Source organism: Neoarius graeffei, chromosome 5 (assembly GCF_027579695.1).
Source record: "Neoarius graeffei isolate fNeoGra1 chromosome 5, fNeoGra1.pri, whole genome shotgun sequence".
Taxonomy (NCBI): Eukaryota; Metazoa; Chordata; class Actinopteri; order Siluriformes; family Ariidae; genus Neoarius; species Neoarius graeffei.
The window spans coordinates 86,264,436-86,287,233 of record NC_083573.1 but is presented as its reverse complement, the minus strand read 5'-3'; the positions used below and the strand labels follow the sequence as shown (position 1 = coordinate 86,287,233).

At 41.6% G+C, this 22,798-nt stretch overlaps 1 protein-coding gene across 2 annotated transcripts in view; it reads right to left on the bottom strand.

Moving 5' to 3' along the window:
* Positions 1 to 22,798, bottom strand: part of fars2 (phenylalanyl-tRNA synthetase 2, mitochondrial) — a 398,131-nt gene that overhangs the window by 149,344 nt on the left and 225,989 nt on the right. For both annotated transcript variants that reach the window (XM_060922489.1, XM_060922490.1), the window contains exon 6: positions 19,464 to 19,615. In XM_060922489.1, the coding sequence (XP_060778472.1) occupies positions 19,464 to 19,615 (152 nt within the window). The remainder of the gene's footprint in view (positions 1 to 19,463; positions 19,616 to 22,798) is intronic.

The following is a 22,798-nucleotide window of genomic DNA, read 5'->3' as shown; positions in this document are numbered from 1 at the left end:
GAACCATTACTATTAGAGCTGGAACTTGAGCTCAGCCAAAGCTTAGCCAGACACCAAAAACGCAACAGGGCGAAGAATTTTGTCAGGGATTAGTTGCAGGCTGCCAGGTCGCTCCATTGTGTGTAGCTGTCGATGTTGATTTTAAAAGTAACAGTAAATTACAGACAAAAATGAATACTTAAGTCTAAGTGAAAAATACTATAGTGAGCGTGCAGTGTGGAAGAAGAGTCTGGAGACAGAAATCTTAGGCCCTGTCCACACGGCAACGGATTCAGGTGAATCTGAAAAAATTGTTTATCGTTTCGGCCTGGCGTCCACACGGCACCGGCGTTTTGGGTGCCCCAAAACGAAATCTTTTGAGAACGGGTTCCAGAGTGGAAAAATCTGGCAACGGCCCCGTTGCGAAGTCGTCTGGATGAGTAGAACGGATTTGTTTACGATGATGTCACAACCACATGACTGTCAGTGCTTCACGCTGGGTAGAAGTGTAACGAACTCGATGCGAGTTGTCAACAAATCCTATAACTTGGTTCATGAAACGCGCTTACAAAATATTTTCACTGTGAATATTTATTGTGTAATGGTGCAAAGTGAGAGAGAGAGAGAGAGTGAGAGAATAGCCCTTAGGGCAGAGTCTTTAGTCCAAACACTGCGGAAGTACTGAGTATAACCAAACCACGCACCGCCCGTGCGCTTTCCAAAAACAAAAACAATCCCGCCAGCAAAAATAGGGGAAAAAAAAGGAGCGATCTCACCTCTTCAGATGTTGGTTTAAGTCCGACAATACATTCCTCAAAAAGGGCGTAGAAGAACAAAGTAATCCATCAACATGTAGCATTCAATTTATTCCGGACCATTAAAGAATTCTGGAGGATATCAGAATGTTGACGTACCCGCTTCCATCTACCCCCGTTCATTCCTCTTTACGCGTCTTTCATTTTACGCTACTGATTAATAATCAAAACTTTATGTGGCTGATGCTACAGAAGAAGGGGTTTATGCGCATGCGTCTACTTCTTCTATTGTTCTGGTGTCTCCGATGGGACCGTCTTACAGCGCACGTAGAGGTGTGGCATGTGTATTGCATTGTTTTCAGCAAGCGTTGTGTTGCCATATGAACCTGATATTTTACTGATCCGTTGCCCATGTGGACGCAATATTTTTAAAAAAAAAATCTCGTTGCCGTTGTCGTGTGGATGTAGCCTTAGTTTCTCGGTCGTTAGCCTGTGCTACTTGCTCTTGATAGTGCTGGCTTGACTGTTTTATTAGCATTCGCTAGCACTACTGATGAATGCTACACCAGCTGGAAGGTGACTGCCCTGCTGCGCTGATGGCGCAGACTCACAGTTAAGCTTGCGTTGGCCTTTGAGGAGGTCTAGGGTGATACATTTTTGCTCTCTCCCACTAGAAATCAAAATCTGATTGACTAACTGATCCGTCACTTCCTACATAAACATACACTGCCATGGCCTTCTGTCCCGGCAACGAAGTCCTAACCAATGAGTGAGCAGCTCTAAACCCTTCTCAGCCTAGACACAACAAACAAAACAATCTCATTGGATAACTCAAATTTTTTTTTTTAAAGATATTTTTTTGGGCTTTTTTCACCTTTATTGGATAGGACAGTGTAGAGACAGGACAGGAAATGAGTGGGAGAGAGAGACAGGGAGGGATCGGGAAATGACCTCAGGTCGGAATCAAACCCGGGTCCCTGGATTTATGGTATGGCGCCTTAGCCACCTGAGCCATGACGCCCCCTTGGATAACTCAATTTTAATGTTTTCAGGACAGTAACCCTTTCATTTCTGAAGCAACTTTGATATAAAATGAGGCTAAATTAGAATCAGAAGAGAATACTTATAATGAAATTATGAAAGAATGAAAGAAATTAAACATAACATTTGAAATGCCAATATGTTTGGGCCTTCTCTGAAGGACTAGAAGGCCCTGACGGTTCCCCTCCGCTGCCACAGGTCCAACAAATAATTGTACAACGGTTTAACATTTAATTGACAAACTGATTAGCGCTGCAAACGAAAAACATTTCTTAATGTTCTTTCCGTGCAAATATTTCTTTCACATGCAATTTAAAAAATGTGGCACACTCTGCTCTTAATGCAAGTTCTTTATAACAATCATAACAAACTGTAAACAATAATCATAAAATTGGCGTGACTGCTGATCGTTTCCGGTAAGTGCCATATTAAATGTGAGTCACAGCAGGAGTGGTGGCTGTGCATCTGAAGGCTGTCATAGCAGCACATGTGTATGGAGACACACTGCATTTCCTTGACATAATGGTGTCAGAGTCAATATTTACAAAAAATAAAATAAAATAAAAAGCAATACGCAACAGTCACAAAAAGAAAGGAAGAACCAAAGCGAGCCAAGTTCTATATTCAGCTCCAACATGTCATACATTATCACTAAACTAGTTGTTACTGTCCCACAGATGAGTCTTTCAGTGTAAAATAATGGATTCTCTCTCAGCTTGGGACTTTGTATAGAGTTTAGGGACAAAAACTACTATCTTTCCATCTTTACTGGCTATAAAGTGCGAAAAAGTATGTGTTCATAGGTAAAGACAGGGGCACACACACTTGTGAAGAAACACACACACACACACACACACACACACACACACACACACACACACACTTTCCTCCTTTTTTTCCCCTGGCTCTATCTAGATTTACGGTTGCTTCCTTATTTATTGAAATATGAGTACAGTACCAGTCAAAAGTTTGGACACACCTACTCACTTGAAGATGCATTCAAAGTTCCTGCAATTTATCACACTGACGAACCTTCATGTCTTAAAGTAATGATGGATGTCATTTCTCTTTACTTACTCAAGCGGTTCTTGACATAATATGGATGACTACGGTCGTGGAATAGGGCTATTTACTGTATTTTTTAAATTTAATATTTACTGTTTGATCTCAAACGCATTAAGAAGGCAAGAAACTCGTCTACTAATTAACTTTTGACGAGGTACACCTGTTAATCGAAAAGCATTCCAGGTGATTACCTCATGAAGCTGGTTAAGATAATGCTAATAGTGTGGAAACCGTCATCAAGGTAAACGCTGGATGCTTTGAAGCATCTAAAATAAACATTTTGTTGACACTTGTTTTTGCTTACTACATAATTCCATACTTGTTACATCATAGTTCTGATGCCTTCAATATTGTTCTACAATGTAGAAAATAATAAAAATAAAGAAAAAACTGGTACTGAACTCACTCGCTCTCAGTGACTTCTTTATCCTGGTCAGTGCTGAGATGGATCCAGAGTCTATCGTGGAAACACTGGGAATGAGATGGGAGCACACCCTGGATAAGACTCAAGTCCATCGCAGGACACCATGCACACACTCATTAAACACCTACACTGTCAGAAATAGGGGTCAGTAGGAGTCCATTTCGGTCCCCCAAGGTACAGTCTACACTGACGTCCCCTAGGGAGTATTATTAGACCTCAAGGTAACTGTGTGTACCTTTTTAGGGTCAAAAAGGTACCTATATGTTCCCAAGCTGTATATCTCATCTCATTATCTCTAGCCGCTTTATCCTGTTCTACAGGGTCGCAGGCAAGCTGGAGCCTATCCCAGCTGACTACGGGCGAAAGGCGGGGTACACCCTGGACAAGTCGCCAGGTCATCACAGGGCTGACACATAGACACAGACAACCATTCACATTCGCATTCACACCTACGCTCAATTTAGAGTCACCAGTTAACCTAACCTGCATGTCTTTGGACTGTGGGGGAAACCGGAGCACCCGGAGGAAACCCACGCGGACACGGGGAGAACATGCAAACTCCACATAGAAAGGCCCTCGCCGGCCACGGGGCTCGAACCCGGACCTTCTTGCTGTGAGGCGACAGCGCTAACCACTACACCACCATGCCACCCCTCAAGCTGTATATAAAGGGTACAAATAAGTACCTTAGAGGGAACTGCCCCAGTAACAAGCCACCGTACCCCTAAAGGTACAATATTTAAATAATATTGGCTGGCATTGAGTGGTCTATCAGATATATTCCATTCAGCTAGCATGATACTGAATGAGTCAAAGATGAGTAGCTGAATGGAATATATCTGATAGACCATGAAATAAAGCCAGCCAATATTATTATTATTATTATTATTATTAGAATACATACATGTTCCTTTCAGGTGTTCAGTGCATCTTTCTCTTTCAAAATTCTCTCAAAATCTTCCATATTTAATAAAGCAAGCCTGGCGGTTATGTTTGCTTACAAATTGTCACAGTCGCTCGCTAGTGCGATAGTTTTACGTCTTGACATGTTGTCTTGACAACCATGCAATATCGAAAACCATATTCAACGCTCATTCTCCATTGGGTAGAGTGACGTAATACACCTAGGATAAGCAATATGCTAACAATATTGCATGCTATCAGCTTGACGGACGAAGTGAGGCAAGAGTCACCATGGAACATGATGTTTGCGGATGATATTGTGATATGTGGTGAAAGTGGAAAGGAGGTTGAGCTGGGTTTGGAGAGATGGAGGTATGCATTGGAACGAAGAGGAATGAAGGTGAGCAGTAGCAAAACAGAATACATGTGCATCAATGAGAATGGGGATGAGTGTAGTGAAGATGCAAGGAGTAGACGTAAAGAAAGTTGGTGAACTCAAGTACCGGGGTCAACTGTGCAGGAAAATGGGGGCTGCGATAGTGAGATGAGAAAGAAAGTGCAGGCAGGGTGGAGCAGTTGGAGAAGGATTTCGGGAGTCATTTGTGATCGGAAAGTCCCAGCAAAAGTGAAAGGTAAGCTGTATAAGACAGTAGTGAAAGCAGCTGTGATGTATGGATTGGAGACCGTACCCTTAACAAAGAGACAGGAGGCAAAGTTGGAGGTGGTGGAGTTGAGGATGTTAAGGTTTGCGATGGGAGGTTGGACAGGATAAGGAACGAGCACATCAGAGGGACAGTGCATGTGGAGAGCTGGGGAATTAAGCTAAGAGAGATGAGACTGAGGCGGCACGGTGGTGTAGTGGTTAGCGCTGTCGCCTCACAGCAAGAAGGTCCTGGGTTCGAGCCCCGGGGCCGGCGAGGGCCTTTCTGTGTGGAGTTTGCATGTTCTCCCCGTGTCCGCGTGGGTTTCCTCCGGGTGCTCCGGTTTCCCCCACAGTCCAAAGACATGCAGGTTAGGTTAACTGGTGACTCTAAATTGACCGTAGGTGTGAATGTGAGTGTGAATGGTTGTCTGTGTCTCTGTGTCAGCCCTGTGATGACCTGGCGACTTGTCGAGGGTGTACCCCGCCTTTCGCCCGTAGTCAGCTGGGATAGGCTCCAGCTTGCCTGCGACCCTGTAGAAGGATAAAGCGGCTAGAGATAATGAGAGATGAGACTGAGATGGTATGGGCACATCCTGAAAACGAGGAAGGCCAAAGAGGAGATACATGGATGTGGTGAGAGGGGACATGAAAGTGGCAGGTGGGATAGAGAAGGATGCGGAAGACAGGGAGCAACAGAGATGAAAGATCCACTGTGGCGACCCATAATCGGGAGCAGCCAGAAGAAGAAGAAGTTTATTGCATGCTCATCTCATCTCATTATCTCTAGCCGCTTTATCCTGTTCTACAGGGTCGCAGGCAAGCTGGAGCCTATCCCAGCTGACTATGGGCGAAAGGCGGGGTACACCCTGGACAAGTCGCCAGGTCATCACAGGGCTGACACATAGACACAGACAACCATTCACACTCACATTCACACCTACGCTCAATTTAGAGTCACCAGTTAACCTAACCTGCATGTCTTTGGACTGTGGGGGAAACTGGAGCACCCGGAGGAAACCCACGCGGACACGGGGAGAACATGCAAACTCCACACAGAAAGGCCCTCGCCGGCCACGGGGCTCGAACCCGGACCTTCTTGCTGTGAGGCGACAGTGCTAACCACTACACCACCGTGCCGCGATTATTGCATGCTATCAAACCAAATGAATGAAATCTGCTATAAGGGAACAGAACACGTTTTTATTCCATCGAAAAAGTGTCCTGTATGTATAAGAACATACTTTATTTTCTGAGAGTCTCGAGTTGTGAATCTACCTACTGGCATGTTTGTTGATAACTCATCGGAAACCCACTCCTACTTATGGGGAACATGTGAAGCTCAACACAGGCAGTAACCTAGTCTCAGAATCACACCAGGGACCCTGGAGTCCACAGCACTACCTGCTCTAGACCTACAGTCTAATACAAAAGTCGGAATACCCTCAGGATAAAATAAATGAGACAAAGGAAATTATTTTAGCGAGTTATTTCATGGATGTTCCATTTTTATCACAAGCAACAATAATGGCTATTCATGATTATGATGGCAAATCTTTGACCATTCTTCTTAACATACACTATATAGCCAAAAGGTTCTTTCCAAAACCATGGGCATTGATATTAATATGGAACATGCAGTAACATGGCATAGCCTCCACTCTTCTGGGAAGGCTTTCCACGAGATTTTGGAATGTGTCTGTGGGGATTTGGGTTCATTCAGCCATAAGAGCATTAGTGAGATCAGACACTGATGTTGAATGAGGAGGCCTGGAGTGCAGTTGGTGTTCCAGTTCATCCCAAAGATGTTCAGTGAAGTTAAGGTCAGGGCTCTGAGTTATTCTACATAATCCTTGGTTCACCATGCCTTCATGGAGCTTGCTTTGTGCACAGGTGCATTGTCGTGCTGAAACATGTTTTGGGCCTCTGAGTTCCACTGAAGGGAAATTATAACGCCACAGCATACAAAGACAGACAAGCTAAACATTTGTGTGCTTCCATCATTGTGGCAACAGTTTGGATGTGTTGGTCAGATGTCCACAAACTTTTGGCCATACAGAGTTTATATATACAACTATGACTGAAGTATGAGAGTGTGCACTTCTAGAATTTTCCCATTAGCAGTACTGACAGTTCGACCATTATCTTCATCATCATATTAGCGGACTGCAAAAGTGCCAAGTCACCACTACTGCATTACAGCAAAAAAAGAAAAAAATTGCAGATATCAGGGTGTTTTATTTGCAGAAAATAACATTTTTTTCCAAAGGTTACTGCGCAAGACGCCCGGATGAGATGTGATGGTCCATCCTCTGTCATTACTCATGGTGTTTGAGGACAGATGGAGAGGACAGAGGTGAGTATGAGCAGAAACGTCCGCCCTCTTCGGGCAAATGCGATAATGCAGGGTTCTGCAGCAAAGCACACATTTACCAGCCCACTTAGCTTTTTACTCACGCACTCTCACATAGACACACGTGCAAACAAGAACACGTGATTATATTTAAAAACACACACACGCGCACACAAAAAAAATTAAATAAATAAAAAATTAAGAAACAGGAATGCCTCTCATGTAGCCACACACACACACACACACACACACACACACACACACACACACAAAATGTCAAATGAAATAAGGGAAAATATCCACATATACACAGACAAACGAACAATAATGTCTTTGTTGCTTGCCACCCCAGCATGGACCCTCATCACCTCGGTTTGCCTTCTTATTTACAGATGTCATTAAGGCAGAGGGAGGGAAAAAAGCTGGTATTTAAAAAAAAAAAAAAGATTAAGACAGAGATAAATGCTTGCAGTCTTTTTTTTTTTTAACGCACTGCAGGTCCTGGATCTCTCTCTCTCACACGCACACACACCCATGGGTGAACTCCTCCTCATCAGAATAAATATCAAAAGGGCAAAAGAGTGTCAATGCGAGAAAGAACAGGAGAGAGAACAGAAGAGCTGAAGTGTTTTTAATAGTTAATAAAATGAGTGTAATATCGGAAACATTAGAAAGTTCAAAATGGAGCCACTGAGGGCACTTAAGCCCGCCTCCTCGTGTCATTAACACTGAACTAAACTGCACAATCATCTTACACTCCACACCATCAACATGCCCTAATGCTACCACCATTAGCTCAAAGCACATCAGCACACAACATGGCAATCAAACAGGAAGTGAGAGGTGATCACTGATCGTTAACTATACTGTCAAAAATAATCAGGATTTTATGGTCTGAAGTGACACTTACAGCAAGAGGAAATATTAACCTGTGCATTTTTTGTGCATGTGCGAATTTGACCTGCTTCTCCAGAGTGCTGAAACTCGATCAGATTCCCTGCATTCACAAGAGTGAAGGGTGTGAAGTAGGACAGTACATTGGCCAACTGTAGAGCTAATTTCATCACTTTATTTTTAAACATCTTTCTCCCAGTTTAGTCATAGTCAATTCCCAGGCGCCTGCTAACTCTGCCCAATTCACAACCAGTCTGAAAGGTTTATGGTTATCATGTGAGAGATGGTTGCTGTCTGACTGGGAAGGATGGAGACAGAGTATGTGCTGCAATGGTAAAAGGGGAGGAGAGCCTCATCTCATCTCATTATCTCTAGCCGCTTTATCCTGTTCTACAGGGTCGCAGGCAAGCTGGAGCCTATCCCAGCTGACTACGGGCGAAAGGCGGGGTACACCCTGGACAAGTCGCCAGGTCATCACAGGGCTGACACATAGGCTACGTTTACATTAGACCGTATCTGTCTCGTTTTCTTCGCGGATGCACTGTCCGTTTACATCAAACCGCCTGGAAACGCCGGGAAACGGGAATCCGCCAGCGTCCACGTATTCAATCCAGATCGTGTCTGATCCGGTGCTGTGTAAACATTGAGAATACGCGGATACGCTGTGCTGAGCTCTAGCTGGCGTCTCATTGGACAACGTCACTGTGACATCCACCTTCCTGATTCGCTGGCGTTGGTCATGTGACGCGACTGCTGAAAAACGGCGCGGACTTCCGCCTTGTATCACCTTTCATTAAAGAGTATAAAAGTATGAAAATACTGCAAATACTGATGCAAATACTGCCCATTGTGTAGTTATGATTGTCTTTAGGCTTGCCATCCTTCCACTTGCAAGTAGTAAGTGATGTGCGCTGGGATCACACACACAGCGGCTCAGTCCCGAATCGTGGCTCGTGCACTTCACTCGCGCACTCTGTGAGCTGCGCAGGGCCGGAGTGCGCACCCTCCAGAGGGCACTCGCTGTTCAGGGCGGAGTGATTTGGAGCGCAGGATGCCTGCGGAGCCGAGCGTATCCGTGTATTAGCGTTGCTGTGTGCACACTAATCGTTTTAAAAACGTTAATCTGATGATCCGCTGATACGGTCTAATGTAAACATGGGCATAGACACAGACAACCATTCATACTCACATTCACACCTACGGTCAATTTAGAGTCACCAGTTAACCTAACCTGCATGTCTTTGGACTGTGGGGGAAAACGGAGCACCCGGAGGAAACCCACGCGGACACGGGGAGAACATGCAAACTCTGCACAGAAAGGCCCTCGCCGGCCATGGGGCTCGAACCCGGACCTTCTTGCTGTGAGGCGACAGCGCTAACCACTACACCACCGTGCCGCCTGGAGGAGAGCCTAATTTGCTTAAAAATAAATAAATAAGTAAAAAACAGAACCATCAACGGGTTGACTCGAGACCCCTGAAAGTAGTGGCAGAAAAGAAAATGGTGCTCACCCTCATGACATCCCAGATAATGTTTATGCCAGACAATGTTTCCCAGCACATCATGGCTAAAATAGCAGTTAGTGTTAAGGAGCAAACAATGATTCCTGCTAACTGGTCACAGACTGCACAAGCCATCTACTGAGAGTTCACGTCTCATCAAAAACCTAGTGTTCTTCATATTTATTCCTTTGAGTGAGCCATTAAAACTCTACACAGAACCCAACGACAACAGCACAGCTCTCATTTCACAAAGGGGAAACTTTTGAAAGCTAGAACTATTAACCATCCGAAAAGCCTTCAGAAACCTCTGTACTCAAGACTCTACTTTGAAACAAAAATTCTCCAAGGCTCTTAATAGGCCTTTTAAAGGGAAAACTGATGAGGGCTGTTTTACAATCATGGTTGTCTTTTTGAATAACACCAACTAGGTCCAGTATAAATATGCTGAAGTTTCTTATACCTTATTTTACACACACACACACACACACACACACACACACACACACACACACACACACACACACACACACACCAGCTGTACCTACAGGGCTGCCGCTTCTCACCGGAGCTTTTTATTTTATTTTTTCCCTTTTTGTTTTTCTTTTTTGTGATTGTGTAGTTGGATGTTTGTTTTTTGTTTGAGTGTTTTGTCCGCCGATTGTGGTGTAGCTCCAGACCCAGTTTTAGGCATCGGTTCCCTCCAGGCCTTGGTTCCCCGTTGGTGATGCCTGTGCTCCTAGCCATGGACTGCAGTGAGCTTGCTGCTCATTTTAACATTGTGGTTGTCCAGCGCTCTGTGCAGCGGTGCTTTAGTGCTTGGTGCGGTGTTCTGAGCGATGTTGCTCGGTGGCGTCGCGGTGGCTGTGCAGGCGGTTTGGGACATACCAGCACTCTGTGTGGTGGTGCTTCTGTGCTTGCTTTGTGGATCCATGGCGTGGTGTTCCGAGCGCTGTTGCCCGGGATTTATCTTCGTGCGCCTTTTGGTGGGACTGTGGCTGCTACACCATTGGACTGGCATTCTGACCCTCTTTTGGTGGACCCCCCCCCCAATTGTAAAGCAACCTTGGGTATGAGAAAGTCACTATATAAACTCAACTGATTATTAATGTCTCTTATAAAAGTGCTTATAAATATGTTTAAGAGTCAAATGCGCTTCCGTTTTGACCTTGTGGTTATTTCATTTAATTCTACTTTAAGAAGAGGAAGAACTTTATTCATCACACGCTTGTGAAATTCCTGTCTGCATTTAACCCATCTGAAGCAGTGAACACACACACACACAAACACACACACACACACGTGAGCAATGAGCACACACACATACCCAGAGCAGTGGGCAGCCATGCTAACAGCACCCGGGGAGCAGTTGGGAGTTCGGTGCCTCGCTCAAGGGCACCTCAGCCCAAGGCCGTCCCATATTAACCTAACCGCATGTCTTTGGACTGTGGGGGAAACCGGAGCACCCGGAGGAAACCCACGTAGACACAGGGAGAACATGCAAACTCCACACAGAAATTACATGGCACAGTGGTGTAACGGTTAGCACTTTCGCCTCACAGCAGGAAGGTTCTGGGTTCGAGCCCAGTGGCCGACGGGGGCCTTTCTGTGTGGAGTTTGTAGGTTCTCCCCGTGTCTGCATGGGTTTCCTCCAGGTGCTCCGGTTTTCCCCACAGTCCAAAGACGTGCGGCTAGGCTAACTTGGCCTCTAAATTGCCCATAGTGTGCGAGTGCACAGAAAGAAACTGGCCACCCTCCTGCTGCAATTCTGGCCAAGTCAACCGAACACGGTTTTCCTCAAGCCTGGATCGGGTTTGGTAGTGACAACGATGTATTAACTACCTACTGAGCGATCGGATATTCTTTTTTCCAGTTAAAGCTAGAGTTTCGTTGTCGTTCTAGCCATATTCAAGTATACAGTAGAGCGAAATAGCGATATTAGTACAGTCACTGACAGCAGTGTACGTACACAATCGATAACATGTAGTGCAACACTATACAATACAATAAATACAACCAATCAGACAATACAGAACATTAAATATAATAACATAATAAAATGGTGTACTGGGTGGTGTGTGGTGAGTAGGGTATAATCAATAGGGTCATTCCGTGCCAACTCACCTAAATTTCAGGAACTCCCCCACATCACCGTCTCAGATTTTACTCAAAAAATTCTCTAATCAAGAATCATATGTTTGTACCACACATGCAAAATATTAGCCCCCAATTATGTTGTAGTTTTGGAACTACAGGCCTTTGAAATATTGATGTCAAAACACCACATGTCGAAATTGGCTCTTTCCCCAACTTCAGAGACCCATAACTTTTTATTGCAGCTATCTAGAAAGTTGTGTGTGCAGATTCTTACTGAATGATACCCACTCTTTTCAAATCTGTTGCCAGAAAGCCTCTGAAGGACATACTTTTTGCATAATAGGAAGCCAAAAATGGCATTTTGGCCAAAATCGCTTAAAATTCATTAAAACTCTAAGGGGCCTAGTAGAAATATGAAACTAGTTAGATTTTTTTCCTCATTACATAGTAATTGTAGGGTTGTTATCTGTTCACAGAAACATATTTTGCGATGAAAATTATATTCCTGAATTTTTAAATTTTTTTTTAACATCTTACGTCCTTTCCGAGGGGGCTAAAATAGGGCATTTTTGCCATCTTATTTGGTAATGTGGCTAGGGGTTTAGGATCTTCTAATTTTTTGTGAAGATGCTCTCATATAAGATGTAACTACTCCCTGATTTTTTTTAACAAACGCCCCTTGCTTCATATTTTAATAATTTGTTTTGTACATGGACAGTTTCATCATTTTTCACTTTTTTCCACATTCAGAACTCTGTAACTCTACATTGGAAAATTCCTACTAGCAGCTATTTCAGATTTACATACACTGACATACAAATTTTCATATTTTAGTAGTAGTATGCCCAAGAAATTCATATTTTTCTTTCTATTGGGACCTAAAAACAGCTATTTGGCCAAAAATGACAAAAATGTTGACTTGATATTTTTCAAGTTCTGGAGGGAATGGGCTATTTTCCTCATAAATTAAAGATGTGGTGACTTTTTCTATCCATATATATATATATATATATATATATATATATATATATATATATATATATATATATTAGCAATGATATCCTTAGCCCAATTGCACCCACTCAGCTGGAGATGAGAAGGGTTTCTTCTGATGTGGTACCATCATCGGTAGTGGACATAGGACCTGAAACCACACCAGTTTTACAGTCCCAGTTACAGGCCCCAAGCCAAATGTCCCAATCTGCACCAAATATGTACCAGCCGGGCAAATATATTGCCTGTGTTTATGACAGAAAATGGTACATTGGAAATATTGTCACCAGAAATGAAGAAGAAAATGATGTGTATGTCAATTTCATGAGACAAGGACGAGGCAACACATTCTCATGGCCACCACAAAGCAGGAAAGATGAATGTTGGGTGCCTTTGCTTCATGTCCTTTGTGTGGTAGAGGCCCCAAACATAAAAAGTGGGGGACGCCAATACCAACTAACAGAGGATGACTTCAAACTTGTGAAAGACTTAAGTTTTAACTTATGTACTACTAGATGACAGTTTATGAGTGTCTTAGCACATCACATGAAACTGTACTGCCTGTGAATGAATTACCCATTATCACGGATGCCCATATTTGACTTTAAATTATGTACAAATCTTGATGTTTTTCAACATCATGATCATGGATCATTGAATGTGTTAATATGTAAATAAAACCTCATTGCTAAATGTTTTGTGCTTACACAACCTTGAAGTATATTAAAAATACTACTCCAGAATTTTGTTGTTATTTTTCTATATTTTCCAAGGATATTCAACAAAAATTGCAATTATACCTAAAATTTTCTAATTGCAAAAAATACTATACAATACAGTAAAAGTTGTTCAGGAAATGTGTATGCCTAGATTAGGTTCTTATAAGCCTTAATTTGTGTGCAAAACACCCCTTCATTATTCCCTTGTTTATTAAAAGCTGCCCAGCGTTTTTGTCATTTTTGGCCAAATAGCTGTTTTTAGGTCCCAATAGAAAGAAAAATATGAATTTATTGGGCATACTACTACTAAAATATGAAAATTTGTGTGTCAGTGTATGTAAATCTGAAATAGCTGCTAGTAGGAATCTTCCAATTTAGAGTTACAGAGTTCTGAATGTGGAAAAAAGTGAAAAATGATGAAACTGTCCATGTACAAATTATTAAAATATGAAGCAAGGGGCGTTTGTTAAAAAAAATCAGGGAGTAGTTACATCTTATATGAGAGCATCTTCACAAAAAATTAGAAGATCCTAAACCCCTAGCCACATGACCAAATAAGATGGCAAAAATGCCCTATTTTAGCCCCCTCGGAAAGGACGTAAGATGTTAAAAAAAAATTTTTAAATTCAGGAATTGAAATTTCATGGCAAAATATGTTTCTGTGAACAGATAACAACCCTACAATTACTATGTAGTGAGGAAAAAAATCTAACTAGCTTCATATTTCTACTATGCCCCCTAGAGTTTTAATGAATTTTAAGTGATTTTGGCCAAAACGTCATTTTTGGCTTCCCATTATGCAAAACGTATGTCCTTCAGAGGCTTTGTGGCAACAGATTTGAAAAGAGTGGGTATCATTCAGTAAGAATCTGCAAACACAACTGTCTAGATAGCTGCAATAAAAAGTTATGGGTCTCTGAAGTTGGGGAAAGAGCCATTTCGTCATGTGGTATTTTGACATCAAAATTTCAAAGGCCTGTAGTTCCAAAACTACAATGAATTGGGAGCTAATATTTTGCATGTGTGGTACAAACATATGATTCTTGATTATAGAATTTTTTGAGCAAAATCTGAGACGGTGATGTGGGGACCCTTAGGTGAGTTGGCACGGAATGACCCACTAGCATCATAGTGCATTAATAAGATCAAACACAATAAGCAGACACGGTGGTGGTTAATGGTTAAACCGGTTAGTGCGTGATGGGGTTGTGTCTGTTAATTTCTTGGTAAAAATAGTTCCTTCAAAGCTCCTTTGATGGCCCTAGCTTTACAAAGTGGTTCCACTTGGAACCTTTTCTGGAAGGGAACCCAGTAGCAGGGTTCCACATCCAGCCTTTAAGGTTTCGGTTGTCAACCCTGGGGGCATAACCATGTCTGGGTTCGCCTGAAATGCAAATCGGGATGCAGGAGGATTTTATTGACTAATTATTAATAAAGAGTTCTATCTATCACATGTCCTTGTGTGTATGCATCTGTTTCAAACTCAAAGTCCCTCCCACGCCAGGATCTGGTCTTCCCAGGCAGTCTCCTGTCCCAGTACTATCCTGCTCTTTGCGGCACAAGGGTGTGGTACTGATCTCCATTTCTACAGCCCTCGGCCTCTCGCCTATTACATAGCTAGGGTTACAGTGGGGGGCTGGTCCTCTGGTAACCGCAAGAGTTTGACTCTCTACTCGCATCTATATTGAAGCGTGCTTTACCAGATGGCAGTTGGTAACATTTTTATGATGGTTTTTGGCAGGGGTTAAATTGGGCCGGGGCTGTCCGGGGCTGAGCCCCGGCACATAAGCTCGGAGCGGATGGCATATGATCACGCACACATCAAAAGCAACAAACCCTTTTCACGATTTTCAGTTCTGAATAATTAAATATCGTTTTATTAATCAATAAACCCATGACTTTTATGAGATAGATCATAGTTTTCCTGATAACAAGACAACCTGTCAAAGCTATTTAGAACAGAACTTGCGATCAGAGATTCTGGTTTCTGGAACACTGCGTGGGTTGCCAATTCCGCTTTTTATAAGCGACTTTGGGGTTTCTTTTTTTGTGAGCTCGCTTTAAAAAAAAATCAGAAGTCGTGGTTTGCGGGTTTTTGGGCTTGTGTTTCAGCGTTGTGACTTGTTTATAATTTTCTCCATACACCGTCTCCCCTTTTACCTGTCTGTAACAGAGGTGTCTCCCTATCAGCCAATCTGGGATTTAATGAAGTAGCTAGCCTATCTTGTTTACTATGCATAAATTCTGCTTTCGTTGCTTATCAGAATTTTTTCTGGAAGTGATAGTGCGCTACAAAATAGTCACATACTTCTACTGCTGTTACAACTACTAATAATAATATTAACAATACAGTGAACATAATCATTATCATATTTTTTATTATTAAAAACAAAATATCAAATAATACTGAAGAGGGGAAAAATAATACTGATCTAAATATGTTGTGTTTTTATTTTTAGACAGTATGTGTTAAAACACATACTGTCTAAAAATAAAAACACAACATATTTAGATCAGTATTATTTTTTCCCCTCTTCAGTATTATTTGATATTTTGTTTTTAATAATAAAAAATATGATAACGATTATGTTCACTGTATTGTTAATATTATTAGTGTTTTATTATTTATTGTTAATATTTAATTTAATGTTAATTTATTATTATTTATTGTTATTATTAGTGTAATTATTATTGTTATTATTATGTATTCAGTTATTTATTTGGCATGTGGTGCTTTTCGTATTGTCTAGAACATACATAAGATGAGCATATTATAGCAGCAAAATAGAAGCACAATCATTTGAATGCAGCAAAACTTTTGCTGCATTCAAATGATTGTGCTTCTATTTTGCTGCTATAATATGCTCATCTTATGTATGTTCTAGACAATACAAAAAGCACCACATGCCAAATAAATAATTGAATACATAATAATAACAATAATAATAAATGCTTCCAATGTTATAGTGTTGTTTGTATTTGGTTGCATTCACTGCATGAATATATTTGATTGACAATTTGACTGACAGTGTTTTGGCATATTTAACATTTATCCTCCAAAATAAATAAACTGTTTTGGTTTAAGATTGTGCAAGCCTTCAAATTTTCTCACTGAACATTTCTCCTTCACATTTTTCACCTGTAGGCATGTGACAAGATTTAACATGATATTGCTCAACCTACCTCTGTAAAGTCAGCTAACAACTTATTAAAATGCACCAGAATTCAGCAAATAACATGTATGATAATAAAAAACTTCTGGGGGAGGACCCCCAGACCCCCCACTAATCATTTCCTTCAAACCAATGTACAACAACCTGTACAATCTGTTACATTGGCCAACCAATCTACATTCAAACTGCCATAATGTGTAGGGGGGCACTACAAGACACACATAGGCCTACAACACACAGATAAGGTGTATATCTCTGTGCAATATGATATGGTTATCAAATTAGAGGGTTATTTTCCAAAAAGTATATTGGGGCAGGGCGGCGGGGGCAGGGGCGGGTACGAGGCAGAGCCCCCCCACATAACCAATCCCAATTTAACCCCTGGTTTTTGGTATGACCCAACCGCGAGTAGAACTCACAATCTTCCAGTGGAGAGGCGGACACGCTAACCACTAGGCCAAGTTGCAGTTTTGCATCTGTTTATTTGAGTTGAAAACCCGACTAATGTAACAGTCTAAACAATAATCAAAACTCCCCCCCACACACCTTTCTGTATTAATCAAAGGAGCCTTTTACACCAAAGTTTTTTGTTTTTTTTAAGCTAGAAACACTACAAAATACACTATTCACGCCATTTTGAAGTGTATACCCATAATCTGAAGAACACACTGGGTGATGTTTCAAGGACATAGGACTGAAAATCATATTGGATTAATGACCTCCAAGTTATCATCCACAGCAGAAATGCATGTTCATAATAATCTGACTGTACAAATTTTTGCTTGTTGACTAAAGCATTGTAAGATCTCTCATGTACTGCAGACTCGACACCGGCAGGCTGTGTAAAATGAGCTTTATGCATGTGAAATGCATTACGTAAACTTGACAAAACCAAGCCAGCCAACTGTGCCAATTGTTAGCACTTATTTATGGGAGGAAGGGTTCAGTGCCCTTGAGGGAATCAAATGAAAATAGTGGTCAAGATCAGCTGAGATGAAATGCATGATTTCAAAAGACACCTCCTGACTTTGATAAGCCCCAGTATGACACTCAAGGCCAATCGTCTCATTAAACCCAGTGAGTGCAGAGTCCCTACTGGTGCAGGCTTTTACACACACAGATTCATAAAGGCATTGCTATGTAAAATGTGAAAAACCCACATGCAGTGTTTCCCCCTTGTGAGGAATGATGGTTGAATGTGACGCGTTGCCATGTGTGTGCAGGAATACAATATATCTGCAACAAATAGCAGTGACTGGTTGAGATTGAGATCAGTTCTAATGTCTAAATACCTAACTTTCTGTGAATTGTACAGGTTTTGAGGTCTGTCTACTTTAAAATAAATAAAGGGTTAGGTCAGGATTAACCACTGGTCAATGAAAGGTTGAGAACCCCTAATTTAAGTGCTTTTAAGAGTTCCCTCAGAGGAACAAACCAAGAACCTTTCGAAACAAGATAGAAGCTTTCCTTTCTTGCTTCAATTCATCCATCCATCCTTTCTTCAATCCTCCTTTCATCCTACCTTCAATTCATCAATTTTTCCTTCCTTCCTTCCTTCCTTCCTTCCTTCCTTCCTTCCTTCCTTCCTTCCTTCCATGCTACCTACAAAGAATGGAAGATCCTTGCATCCATCCTTCCATCCATCAGTCCTTTCACCCCTCCATCCTTGCATCCATCCTTCTATGAGTGTATCTACGAATCTATGTATACATCCATCTATGTATCAACCCATCCATGCATCATCATCCTTCTGAGTGTATCTATGAATCTATGTATCCATCCATCAATACTTCCATCCTTTGATGAGTGTATCTATGAATCTATGTATGCATCCATCCATCCATATACTGTATCTATATACTGTATATGTCCATCCATCCATCCATCCATCCATCCATCCATCCATGTATCGGTCCATCTATCATCCATCCATCTATCCATGTATCTGTCCATCTATGTATCCATCTGTCCATCCATCCATCTATGCATCCATCCATCCATCCATCCATGTCAATGCCATCCATCCATCCACCTATATGTCAGTCCATCATCCATCTATGTATCCATAACATCCAGCCAGCCAGCCATCTATGTATCTGTCCATCCATGCAGCCATCCATCTATGCATCCATCCATCCATGTATCTGTTCATCCATCCATGTCAACGCATCCGTCCATTCATCCACCTATCTGTCAGTCCACATATCCATCTATGTATCTGTTCATCCATCCAGCCATCCATCTATGCATCCGTCCACTCATCCATTCATCTGTCAATGCATCTGTCCATCCATCCATCCATCCATCCATCCATCCATCCATCCATGTATCCGTCCATCCATCCAGCCATCCATCTACCTATGTATCTGTCCATCCATCCATTCATCCATCCATCCAGCCATCCATCTACCTATGTATCTGACCATCCATCCATCCAGCCATCCATCCATTTATGTATCTGTCCATCCAGCCATCCATCTCCCTATGTATTTGACCATCCATTCATCTATCCGTCCATCTATCCATCTACCCATCCATCTGATATTCTTTCTACCTACACTCTTGGCAAAATGACAAGAGCTCCCTGAAAGTTCTTTAAAAGCTTTGTCAGCATGTTCTAACTTTAAGGGTTTTCCCAGAGGAGTCAAACAGAACATTTTTCTAAGAACACAGGTTTCAGATGTATTTGATACTGATGGAGATGCACAAATGGGGGTGAAAGCAAAGTTCTTGTTCAGTGTACATGCTTGACTCTAAAACTCTAAATGCATTTATGTGTAAACACTTTCATTTCATGAGTTTTCATTATAAATATTTTCCTGAAATGTTTTGCTCTTGTCTGGATTTGAGTTTCTGCTGTTCCTTTTTATTGGTACAGTCACTGCATGCACAAATAAACAGCAATTAAACAGAAGTTCTCGCTCTTACTTTGGATGAGTGAACTGGTCCTGCAGTGTGACCTTCTCCACCAGATCTCCTCCGATACTGCGCACCAAATCGTAGAAGTCATTCTCTGTGTATCCTTCAGCCGGCAGCCAGAAGGAGATGTCATTGAAGAGCGGTGGGTATTTACTGAGGGCCTGAGACACAGACAGAAATACACGCTCAGTGACACATTTCTCACATCTGCAATTAATGCATGAAAATTAGCTGAGCAATCAACACAGTGATAGGAAGGAGGTAGATAAGTGGTTCTCATCAGCACTTAATTCGAAGATAATACTAAATGACAGTATCATACCGTACCATTTTATTAGAGATGTATGAACCTGCTTGATGATCTACAAGATGGATATTGAACACAAATTGTTTTAAAGCAGATTGTCATCAGGTCAGGTGACTCAGAACTACGCTCTTAGGGGAAAACTTTGATCCAACAGCCTAAAAGGTTCTTTGGTTGAGTCCGTGAGGATTTTCTTAATGGCTCAAGGCAAAACCTTACACCAGACCTTTCAGGAAAAGTTCCAAGTCGAGCTTGGAACCAACGCCCCCCGGATGCCTTTGGCTGGGTGTCTGGTACTCTTCAGGGAGCTGGAGCGTTTACTTTGAACAAATTAGAGTGTTCCAAGTGGGTGGGAGCCAAACTCACCTGAATACCTGACATGATTCAAATTTTTTTACATACTTACTTTATGTTAATTTTTTATCAACTTGTTTCAATTAATTAAATATTTAGCTTTTAAGCTTTCATTTGGTCCCATCGTTTCCACTCTCTTGTTGCCATGCAACAAGATCCTCCCAGGCCAAGCAGTGTGGATCAGTGTCGCGAACTGATCACCGCTCTAAACAATTCTTAGCGAAAGGCTCCAAGGCCATGGACCCTGCACCTTGATCTTGGAAAGGCTACTCGACCTCGAGCTATGCCAACGACAACAAAACTTTCATTTCTCAATCTTGTAACGTGTAATTAGCTTTTACAGGACCTTCTTGAAAATCACTTTGGTGAAGAAGCTTCCAGGTGAAGAAGCTTCCAGGTAAAGGTAGACTGCCTTTCAGATTTTTCAAGTGTAGATCATAAAAAGAATTTCCCAACACCCAATTATTTTTGTTTAGTGGACCGAAAGCTACTGAATTCGAATCACAGACTTCCAATTTTATTAGTTTTTTTTTTAAATGTTACAATTAATTAATTTAGAGCCACGTGGCTCTAAATTCTCCGCTATTATTTCTTGCTTCACCATGACCCAATTCAAGATACTATGTCATGCATCACGTGGTGGGCTTTCCCTGTTCACGGAAGGCATTGTGGGATACAAATTTGAAACAGGAGAGAAAAATGAAGAACGTGAGTGTGTGAATGAAACGTGAAAGACTGACTACAGTAACGGAAAGCGAGAAGAAAAGACGTTATGTTATATACAAAGGAAAGGAAATGCAGGACCAAACTAATAAATATCGGCAGTCAGCGAGCACCTCGGTGTGATCAGCTGTTCGTTTAGCGACAGAATGATGGAACTGTCAGTGCACGGTCAAAGTAAACCTGTAGATGGCAGTAATGCAACACTCGATGCCAGCTGCCGTAAAACCCAAAAGAACAAGAAGGAGGTAAACCTGCGCATGCGCACACGGACTTCCTCTGTCTGCTTGACTGCGTGAAGTGAGTGATTTCATGCACATTATTTGCTTGGGAATCAACTCAAATTAAATAACTTCCCAGCCACAGAATGGCTTGGTTTTTTTTTTTTTTTTACATACTGCAGAAATACAGGTAGTCGTTGACTTATGACCTATGCGACTTACGACCAATCGACTTTACGACCGTCTGGTTATGACTGGCAAGTGTTTGAGCGCACGACAGTTTCCGCCCCAGCTCCTGGCAGCGCCCAGCATCCAGCCAGTGTTGCCAGATACTGCTGACAGTTTCCAGCCCAAAATATGTTCAAAACCCGCCAAAATGCACTTAAAACCGCCCAATCTGGCAACACTGCATCCAGCCTCTTCTATTATGTGTGCAGTGTTTCGCTGGACAAACAACAAGCGAGCTACAGCGCGCGTACGGCTTAACCAGATCTTGTGCTATAACGTGCGCAGCTGGTAATCAAAGTAACTTTCACTTTTCTGTTCTGTTACACTGGTCTGTGTCCAATGTCCAAAATGAAAAGTTAGTTTTCAACTGTTCAGCTAAAATAAAATGTAATTAAAACGATTGTGTTGTTGAAATGATGTGTTTGCAATTTATTTATAATCAAAAACTGATACAGGTGGATGAAAGAGTGATAGTGTGATAAAAAAAGTACTATACTAGTACTATTGAGTGATAAGAAGTCCTAATGAGTGCTTGATAAGTAGACAATAATAAATAATTAGGTGTATTTTTCGGTGTGCGCTCCGCGTGCGCACTATGGCTCAAAATAATATACCGGCAAGAAATAAAAGTTACTTTCACCCCTGAGTATGCAGTGTTTGACTTAAACCAAATAATGAGCCAAGGTAATGAAATAAGAAAATGTTGATAAAATAAGACTTTAAGATGATTACAATATCATTACACATCACAATATACTTACGTTCATTTAACATAGGCCGACTTACGACCAGATCGGTTTACGACCGGTCAGTCATAACCAAACGCAGTCGTAAGTCGACGACTACCTGTAAACATACATCACAATTACCAAATTTCAGAAGGAACTATAGTTCATCAATTTTATGACATCGCAAGGCCATCTAGCTTTAAAATATCATTTAAAAAATAGCTTCTTTAGAAAGTTAGAACTGTTAACCATCCAAGAAATACCCTCTTATTACTAAAGGCGTACACTACCGTTCAAAAGTTTGGGGTCACTTTGAAATGTCCTTATTTTTGAAAGAAAAGCACTGTTCTTTTCAATGAAGATCACTTTAAACTAATCAGAAATCCACTCTATACATTGCTAATGTGGTAAATGACTATTCTAGCTGCAAATGTCTGGTTTTTGGTGCAATATCTCCATAGGTGTATAGAGGCCCATTTCCAGCAACTCTCACTCCAGTGTTCTAATGGTACAATGTGTTTGCTCATTGCCTCAGAAGGCTAATGGATGATTAGAAAACCCTTGTACAATCATGTTAGCACAGCTGAAAACAGTTGAGCTCTTTAGAGAAGCTATAAAACTGACCTTCCTTTGAGCAGATTGAGTTTCTGGAGCATCACATTTGTGGGGTCGATTAAATGCTCAAAATGGCCAGAAAAATGTCTTGACTATATTTTCTATTCATTTTACAACTTATGGTGGTAAATAAAAGTGTGACTTTTCATGGAAAACACAAAATTGTCTGGGTGA